General features: G+C 29.1%; 1 protein-coding gene across 1 annotated transcript; it reads right to left on the bottom strand.

The window, feature by feature from the left end:
- Nucleotides 1-2,615: 2,615 nt before the first annotated feature.
- On the bottom strand, nucleotides 2,616-9,540 carry LOC100163382 (glutamate receptor ionotropic, delta-1-like). The gene is made up of 10 exons (XM_029491413.1): nucleotides 9,121-9,540; nucleotides 8,846-9,000; nucleotides 7,343-7,678; nucleotides 6,507-6,622; nucleotides 5,909-6,079; nucleotides 5,564-5,787; nucleotides 4,833-5,041; nucleotides 3,714-3,836; nucleotides 3,482-3,630; nucleotides 2,616-3,324 (listed from the first exon to the last, which is right to left on the bottom strand). The coding sequence occupies exons 1-10, from the start codon at nucleotides 9,269-9,271 to the stop codon at nucleotides 3,051-3,053; spliced, it is 1,908 nt and encodes a 635-aa protein (XP_029347273.1). The 5' UTR covers nucleotides 9,272-9,540; the 3' UTR covers nucleotides 2,616-3,050.
- Nucleotides 9,541-10,291: the final 751 nt, after the last annotated feature.

The raw sequence follows: 10,291 nt of genomic DNA, 5'->3' as shown, positions 1-10,291 counted from the left end.
ACTCAAAATAATTTGCTAATTTTCGTGATTTTCCATATTTGTCAATTGTTGAACTTTAAATGCTTATAAAAAAACTGTGACTAAGGATTTTTAATATTTTTCATCTGCTTTTGAAACAATATACTAGGAGCCATTTATTAAATTTTCAAGCTTTTTTAATCAACAAATAAAATTTTATTTAAAATTTAAAAAAAAAAACTAAAAAAAAATGAAAACTGACAATGTCCGTAAAGAGCTCAAAATAAGTCAAAATATTTTGAAAATGTTATGGTGTATAGAAAATGCTAATGTAAACATTCAGTCAAAATTGCATGTATCTACGGTCATTTTTTTTAAAGTTACACCAAAAACCAAATTCAATTTTGTGAAAAATCGATTTTGCGTAAAAATTCCCGTTTTTCCTTAATTTTTCTTTGGTTTTTCTTGGCGCTTTTGAAAATTACTGGGAATTTTAAATTTTGACCTCCTCAATGCACCAACGATATTCACTTTCCAATCGAACAAGATACTGAAGTTGAAAATCGAAGCATTATTTCGACTACTTATCGTGTAAACAGACACAAAAACAAAAATAAATAAATATAAAAAAAAACACACATCATTGTAAAATCAATACATTCATCGTTCCACTCAAAATCTAAAAATGTAAGTGCATATCGTCGAATTTTTATGTGAAAACGTGCTTGCTAGTCGTCTGTCCTAAGAATATAAATATAATATTATAGTTATCACAAGTTATTATTTAGCCATCGTAGGTGAATGGTGACCGTTGTGTATGTGAGCGATCATAATATCTAAATTTGTTACCTACCGTTATATTTTAGTTGTATTAAAATTTAAAATTATGTATAATACGGTCTATATATTATGATGACATAATTTATAAAGATGATTTAAAATGTACAAATTGTAAATAATGTTTTAATTTTAACTGCGCAAATTTTCAAGAAAAAAAAATTCAAAAAGTTGTTTAAAACAGCATTCATGCTTAAAGTGTAACTTGGAGATTACGAAAGCTCCAACTTCCGAGTACTAACATTTCTGTAACAGTTCTTACAGAATCTGAGTAATGTATGAGTTCCCAGGTCAAATTTCCTGAAACAATGAAAAGTTCTTATTTCTTCAGATAATATTTCAAAAAATAGAAAACGCAAGAATTCGTGAATAAAATATAGAACCGAAGGAAAAATAAGTTATTTTAAATAGACATTACACACATTATAATTATTTTAGAAGAAAAATCTATAGAAGGTCATGTTGACTTATAATATTTATATATAGACATTAGTGTACCCACTGTATTAGTTATTGATAAGTGATAATGAAGATTCCGTAAATAAATTTGATTATATTCTAAACGTAAGCGTACCTGATACCTATACAAAATTATTTACGTGTTTTGAGTCTAAAAACCCAAATAGGTTGGAAGCTATTCTGTGTTAAAGAGATAAACAAACATATTAGTTAGATCTGCCAAAAATCAGAAATTGGTGATTTAACCTTACAATAGGTATTGGAAAGATATGGTTGATAAAATGAAGGCTTAAGAACAACTGCAATAATTGATTATGAGTATATTATTATGTTATAAACAATAGCTTAATCATTGATTGAATTATTATATTTTACTTTAAGTTATGTAATATTATTCACTGTTATTATGCTAATAAATATTGCTGATAAGTTGTGTTGAAAATTAAGTACTTATTTTATAATACTAAATATTTCCCCAAAATATCGGAATTTACGAACAGATTTAATATATTTTGATAATTCATCAATTTTGATGATAATTCTTAATCTTAGGAGTGCTAATTTTGATGAACTAATAGTGTATAAAAAAAAACCAATTCATATTATAATTTAGAAATCATTTATAATAATAGAAACCTGGCATAATCTAAAAAATTGTATTCATAATTTACTCGGGTATAAATTGATTTATTTTACCATGAACAGAAACCATAATGATTATGGCAATATATGGCGTTGCTTTTCCTAAACAATATTTAAATGTTGTAAGCTTATTTATTTTATACTTCATAAAAATAATGTAACTACTACTATTTGACGATTACTTTACCCAGTACAGAACAATATAATAATTTAACATTATTTTCTATGGAAAGTAAAGTTATAGAATGTACTATACCGTATATAAACAAAGATCCATGTTATTTGTTAGGTCAAGGTTAGGTATATACAGTGCGATAACTCCACAAAATACATGTATTATTATATAGGTACTTACACTACATTTCGTTGAGCTTGGATATTGACTTATATCGCTATTGTTAATATTTTTTCACCCCTTCAATTTGGTAAATATATAGAAAATTTAGCTAACAACATGATTTAAGGGGGTTCACTTCTTATATTTGTAATTGATTAAACAATACAATTTTAATTCAATGCTATTTACACCGTCATATCTGTCAACTGTAGTTTAATAAAAAGTTTGACTTTTTTCCCCCATCGTATCGTTTTAGTGTTTAACACATAAACAATATCAACTAATGATATAGATACTTATACCGTATTTTTCCAAATAATCTCAGAGTCGTCTTAAATGACTAGTTTAAAACGGTAATCAACGATAAACATTATACATAATATACCTACTTAACAACTTTATTAACTATTTTTGACAAATTCTTAAAGTTACATTAACAAAAAAAAAATCATTTCACAATAGTTGACTGATGCTACCATAGTACATTATTAATTTATTTAAATTTTATATAGTTGTCTAAACCTATGTAATAAGTACATACTTTATAATGCATTAATACTTTTTTTTCAAACGGTGTTATCACAATATAATATAATATATACTATGTAGGTATACTGAATGAAGAAAACGCAGTTGACAAGCTCAAGTCAAATTTTACATTGATAAAAATTATAACGAAGGAAATTTCAATAATTTAGTTCATAGATCATACAATTAAACTTAATCCTACACAGATAATTATTGAAAATAATGAATATGATATTATAAAATATGTTGTGATACTATTATAAAATACTTGTGGGTACTTAAAATTCTATCATTTATTATACATAAAACGAAAAATACTGAAATATGTATTGCTATGCAGATTTTCACTCCGGTCAGTGTAAGTGTTGTATACAATTTCAACAAACAGAATTACGATCGAAATGCATAATCCAAACCCATATATCTGAAGCATAGGATATATTTCTTTTATAGAAACGCTGACAAACTGATTGGCTCGATTTGAAGAATCACACATCGGCTTTGCAGGTATCCATCGTCTTATGATTCGATTTTTAAGTCCGACCTCTTGTTGATGTATTAATCTTAAATGTCATTATTATTGGTAATATTATTATTTTAAGGTTATATATAGGGTGGAAATAAAATGTATATAAAACACGAATGGTATACCATATATAATATTTCTGCAGTTTAAACTTTATTAATATACAATATAACAATGGTAGTTTTATAACTTACTTTTGTTTTAAAATATCTTTATACCCAGATCTTTTAACCACCGCTAATGCGAGCATTGGCAATTTGAAAAGTTGAATCTCCGATAAACCACATTTTTCTTCTTCTAGCCACAATTGGCTAATTAACTTGTATGCTGATACAAAATCAATCTTGAAAAGATAATATTATGTTAAATATATTTAAGTACGCTTCAGACATACACCTTGTTTTATTTTAATATGACTCAACTGACCATAAACCCATGAAACTCTGTTCGAATTCTAGCTATGCCTGCAGATGCTAATGTAAACTTTTGAGTTCCATGAGGTCTCATTTTTTTATCATAAAGTTTCCGTAAAAGTGGATCGTCCGTTTCCTAGATAATTAAACTACACTTATAAGGATACACAAACATGCATTATTATAGCTTATATGTAACATTTATTTAGGTAAAAACTTACTTCATTAAAAACAAAATAAAACGCATTACATTTTAAATATAAAAATGGAATCATGTATAAATTTACAATCTTTTTCAGTTGCGCCGTGACGATTAAAAATATAGAAAAATGTAATAGCATATTCCAGTTCTAAGAGTAGGTTGGTGGGGAGGATAATATAGGCTCAAATTAGATAAATATTTTAGCTTTTAGAATTTAATTAATATAATCTCATAATTGTAATATAAAATAATATTAGAGAAAGAAATCTAGAAAAAAGATAATATATATAGGTACCGTTTAACGTTTTTACTCTAGATACTTAAATAATTAAATAAATTTCAATACCATTTTCAAATGTTTTATTTTTAATTGTCTAGTCTGGAAATTTAATTTCCCTCCGTGAAATATGAATACATGTTTTATGTTCAATCGGTAAACTTCCGCATACTGAAGGACTTTGAGAGTTTAAGACCTTGAGAGTTCATGTCTAAAAACTATATTTTTGGATAATTACTCATGGTTGAAATATTATAGTTTTATATATTGTATTGGTATAAAGAGGGGTAAATCATTCATTCCCTCCCCCCAAATATTCATAATACGTAGAGAAAAGTTGGGTGTAATATTATATTATGAAGTATGCACTAACGTCAAAACGGATAAAATACAATTTCGTATTTAGATTGGTAATGGCTCGAATCAATTTCGTATCTTACTTTTGTTTTATTTTAGCATGAAATTCATCTATAATATGCAAAATCATTAAATGCACAGACCTAACAATGATAAATTTATACTGACTATGTGTATTAGGTGTATTATTATCAACCATATATTATTATTTGCAGAACTACACGTATCGGACGCGCCGGCCTATTGTACCTAAATACCTAGTGTTATAATATGCTCGTAAAACGTAATACACTTACGCCGAAGTATACATCATTGTACGGATTGTCTTGTGCGCTAAACGTCATCGACGATTCCACCAAATCGTTAATGGTCTTAATCGAATTGCTGGGCGACTGGAGCAATGCGACGATGCTGGCTGAGTACGATGTGAACAGAAATACAGCAGTCAAAAATAGTACGAAAATGGCGACTCGTATGGACCCGGCGTTCAGATTCATTGTGTAGCCTGTCAAAAAATAAAAATAAAAAAACCAATATCGTGTGTATAATAAATAATAATATTGTGTTATATTTAAATAACCTAACCTAACCTTATCTTTATTTTCACCGCAATGACGTTTCGGGCAATGAGAATCTCAGAAATTTAAGAGAGCGCGCGTGGGGGGGATTCAAAAGGCTATGATAACAGATACACAATGGATATCATAGGCTATAGGAGATAAACTTTGGTCAAGCGTGATGATTTTAATGAGCCGTGTTCTTTATGGCTTTACAAAATAATCTTGACTGGGCCTTGGTGGTCTAACAGCAAGACAAGTGTAAGTATAATAATACGATTTAAAAAGTCCTTTACATAAACCGGTAAGTACGGGTCAGATAACAGTCACCTGGCGTCACAATCTCGAGTACAGAAAAGTTAACCGCTGTCATATAAGATGTCATCATGCAAGGACCGCCGGGATAATTGCAGTACATTAATAATACATTATGTAATTACACGTCTATATGGATCGAGCTAATAACATACCTTGTTGGCAAATTGCTCCGTGAACAATCGTAACCGAGTCTAAAACGTTTAGCGTCTCTTCTTCGTCCTTCTTAAGCCTTCGGGTCATCCGGGACAAAAAGGCGATGAGAATCGTAAATCCAATAAATGTAAAAAGCGTCACCATCCACACTTCGAACTTGAACGGTAGAATGCAAATGTTGTGGACACTGGATAGTGGTGGTTGTTTGAACAACGCCGCCGCTCTTCAGTAAAAAATTAAACGAATAAAATCTTGGTTTTTTTTAAACATAAATTTAGTAATTTTGTTATGGCGCATAAATAATCACGAGCTAATTGTTTCAACAACGAGTTGTCTCTACTTACTGTCTATAAAACGTCCCTACGGTGTAATCAATCACGGTCATTCGATCGTTTCTTATGAATACACCGATACCGCTGAAATCACATTCTTCTCTTTGTAGTTGACCAGTCAGCCCACTAAACGAAGCGTTTCCCATATCCCAGCCAAAACTATTAACGATACCTAGATCTATTCTATACAGAATATAATGCTACTATTAATATTATTTAGCTATAATATAAATATGGTATATATTATATTTTGTTCATAATTTTAGTCCATCCTTAAAATATTAAAGAATAACACATTATGATTTTTAAATGCCATATATTTGAATACTTTTAACCTTAAATATTAATCAAACATATTTTCACTCACGTACAAATACTCTGCGGTACATACATACCTATATAATAATCAACTGTTTCAAAAGTGGTTATATCAATGGAGATAATTGAATAGAGTATAGGAGTGTTTATCAACATAAAAAATGTAAGTTGTAATTATCAATAGTAAACACACAATAACTAACTCTTTAAACTTAAATTTAATATTGAAAAATAATATCTTCAACAAGACTTGACTGTTTATTTTAAATTTTGTAATATAAGTTTTGCTTACTTAAAATTAAGTTGATCCTGTAATATCATGTTCAAATCGTAGTGCATATGAGCGAATGTGTCTAGATCGGTGTCAGCAAATGGATAGAACCCTTTGAATTTGCTTGGTTCTGATATCTAACGAGAAATAGTGACAAAACTAAATGGATAAATAATAATAATAAATTATCAGGAGTGTATTTATGGGAGTGACTGCGGGAGTTACAGTATCCCTCCCCGAAATGGCTGAGAAGCAATTTAATCTAAATTTTTATATGTATAGGTACATTTGTACTACAATTTTATTATTTAAATGTTTATTATTTATATGTAAACGTCTCATGTAGGTATATGATTTATTTTTACACCTACAGTTTTTTTTATATGCAACATATTTTTTGCTATCTTTTTGAAAGGTTATATTATAAAAAAATATGAAAATACTTTATATAAAATAATACAAACTTAATATTATCAGGAAAATTTAGCTGTTGATGGCCGGTGTACCCTTGGGTAGGTTAGGTTAGGTTGGGTTGTATGGGCAATGGGCAATACACCAATTTCATACTTTTGTTAGAAGAATTTAATACTTTTTGTTCAAAGCTTATTAATCATTTTGGCAACAATCAATGATATACCTATATGTTAAAAGTACACAGTCTAATAGTAAAAAAAAAACAAATATACCATTGTGTGACGTATACTAACTTCATATGTGGGTAGGTTATTCATTTATCCTACACAATATTACTATGAGTGACGTTATTATGTTTAATATTACATTTAATCTATAAGTTTAGATTTGATTTGGTCCACGTGCTTACCTAACATAGAAAAGATAATACCATATCTACTCACTACGGTAGTCGCCTTCAATGTGATACCTCGTAGGTTGGACTTGAACGAGATGGAGTCATTTTTTTCAAAATAAATTCCATCGCTCGTCACCATCCCGTGTCTTTTCACTTGAATTCTTTCCATTTTCCCAACTTTGAAACCCTCCCATATTTCCCACCCACTGGGGGTGTCGATGAACAAGAACACATTGGATTCCGGAAGAACGTACGCTTCACTTAAATGCATTTCGAACGTCTCGAGCGCAATCACCGATGTGTTCAGTACGTGACTTTCGTTTCGCCGTGAGTTTATTAGTATCCAATCATTTTGCATGTTAAAAAGTCTGTGTTTCGAAGCCTGCGAGCGCATTACATATAATATTATTCATAGGTAGGTCGCCATTATAATTCGATTACTTATTATTATTATTATTTTTTTTAATATGGTTTATAATGACGTGAATGGATTGGCCTCAGTAGTCAGTTCATAATATAGTTTTTAAAAAAATAATTATCGAGCTCATTTAGGTTATGAATAAATAACCAAAAGCGATTTTCGTTATAATAGGTATTTTAATGGGTATTATTTTAAATGTATTTATTATATTGTAAAGTACACAAAGTATAGTCAGACATCAGATACAATAACATTCACGCGTGTCTTAACAATATTATGAAATGTATGGTATTATTGACTATTGTTATTTCATATATTGAAAAACATAATTTGTAGATGAATATTATATAATAAATTCATCGTTCAAAATTAATTACGCGATGGAAATCTATCGATTCCACCGAAACCATCTTGTTTTGAAAAAATATACATACTTCAGACTCCACCCACCATTGATTCCACCGTAAACTGTTCTGCATATGGGTAATATGAACTTATGCCTATAAAATATATCTATAGACTTTGTCAGCTATATCTACTGTTCATTGCTGGCACCATCAACATATTATCGATTCTTCCTAGTATTATATTTATAAAAATGGTGGAAACCAGTTGTACGTTTTAGACTGCATGGATATTTCACTGAATTGTTTATTAAAATAATTAATTTATAACACAAGTCATAATGTTAAATTTAATAATGCAGATAATTATTTTGTATTAATATTTTGTATAATTTATTGAAAATACCTATATCTTGAATTATATGATATAGATTCGTTATATAATAATGTAGAATATAAGTAGTATAATTTTTTTAAAAAAAGAAACATTAAACAACGAACCAAAATTACAAACACTTAAAGCGTATAATTTTTAAATATTTAAATATTATATTTAATTTAAAGCTCGGCAGAGTTTATGAGTATAGTTAGTATAAACAAGTAGTCGACCGCGGCGAAGTAGATACGAAATTGGCGATGTACGCAACGATGAAGCGCTAAAATACTAAACATACATCTTCGATATTCATCGTTAACATAAAATAAAAACGGATAAAAAGTAATCAATAGGCGGTGGATGATTATTGGCTATATACAATTATGTTATAAAATAACAGCAGAATACCTTCCGAAATAACGTGGTCGGGATCTGAACACTGCAAGACACGTCGACCAGAATCCCATATTTGTACCAAGTTTTGTGCACTGGAATCAGGGATGGACGAAAATTCACCGATATGTCGGCTGACGACAGTGCCAATAGTAGTCGGCCATTTGCGTCTGAAGAACGTCGTGCGTAAAATATGAGTGTAATATAATATTATGTCAGTATGGTTTTTTTCGGTTTAGATTTTCAAAAACGACAGTGGCTAATAAACAAAAGTAAAAAAAAAATTTCACCTGTGGGCCAGCATGTGGTAGCCGTTACGGTTTGCACGTGTTTGTGCACAAACACTCTGGTCAACGCGTTTATCAAGCCATCGTATTCCACCGACGTCCTAAATGTTGACGCCGCAAGACACAACCATAATAATATCATAGGATTTCGCATTTCTAACGATTGGTACGAAAAACCAAACGAAAAATGTAAATCGATTCGAACCCTCAACTACTCGCCTTACACACGAATGGCACACATTGTTAGTCAAATAATGGCGCTGGACTATCACTATTTAAATATAAACTTTATATTGGGAGAGTGGGAAAGTTGAGTCACAAGTCGCGTGTTTAATTTTTTTTTCTATTTCACCTGAAACAGAATATAGGTATTTAGTCAATATTTAATTTGGATGTATCGGAATGAGGGTCAGATAACATATTTATGTCCCATATTATATCAAAGGATGCGTTTAAAAAAATAATGTGTATGATATTTTATTAATATAAATATTACATTTTATTTATTTTATGAATTGTAGATATCATATTATTACATTGTTTTGTATTATTATGTAGGAGCACTTTGTTGAAACAGTCAAGTATCAAAAAATTATATTATTAATATACTGTGAAAGATTTTATTTTTATTTTTATAGTATTGTTGTGTAGCAACACTCAACAAAAATATATTGCAGGTATCGTTTAAAACAAAAATTACTTTAGATATTTAACTTATTATGCGTCGTATGCATATAATTATTAATTTATATAATATCTACTCGATTGAAAAAAACCAGTTTGATAGTAAATTGGAAAAGTTGTTAGGCAGTCAATTATCCAGAGTACTTTAATTTAACCTAAAACACGTTCACAATGATAATTATTTCCTTAAAATAAATTTGTTTATCAAGTTAAAATTTTGTTTTTAAAAATGTTCAAATATAAAATAATTAATTAGGATATTTAACTTCTCAAGAGTATCACTTTATTTAAAGTCAAGCCTAAGTTGGTTTCAACACGAAATACCAGCGAAACAATATTAACTATAGTGGTAAAGGTGTGTTAACACGACTTTTTATATGATTATCTGGCAGTGGTATATAATATAACTACTAAGTTAATATAAGACTGATACAATATTTATGTGTTTTTGTCGAACGAACGATTTTTTTTTCTAACGATTATTGTGACT

Source organism: Acyrthosiphon pisum, chromosome A3 (assembly GCF_005508785.2).
Source record: "Acyrthosiphon pisum isolate AL4f chromosome A3, pea_aphid_22Mar2018_4r6ur, whole genome shotgun sequence".
NCBI lineage: Eukaryota > Metazoa > Arthropoda > Insecta > Hemiptera > Aphididae > Acyrthosiphon > Acyrthosiphon pisum.
This window is presented reverse-complemented; position numbering and strand designations above follow the sequence as displayed.

Bases quoted from the DNA above. Each gene is read 5' to 3' on its own strand.
- LOC100163382 (XM_029491413.1), bottom strand. From the start codon at position 9,271: ATGCGAAATCCTATGATATTATTATGGTTGTGTCTTGCGGCGTCAACA. The intron at 6,623-7,342 runs GTGAGTAGATAT...ATTTCTCGTTAG, and splicing joins CATTGAAGGCGACTACCGTA to ATATCAGAACCAAGCAAATT. The intron at 3,837-4,832 runs GTAAGTGTATTA...TTAATTATCTAG, and splicing joins ACAATGATGTATACTTCGGC to GAAACGGACGATCCACTTTT.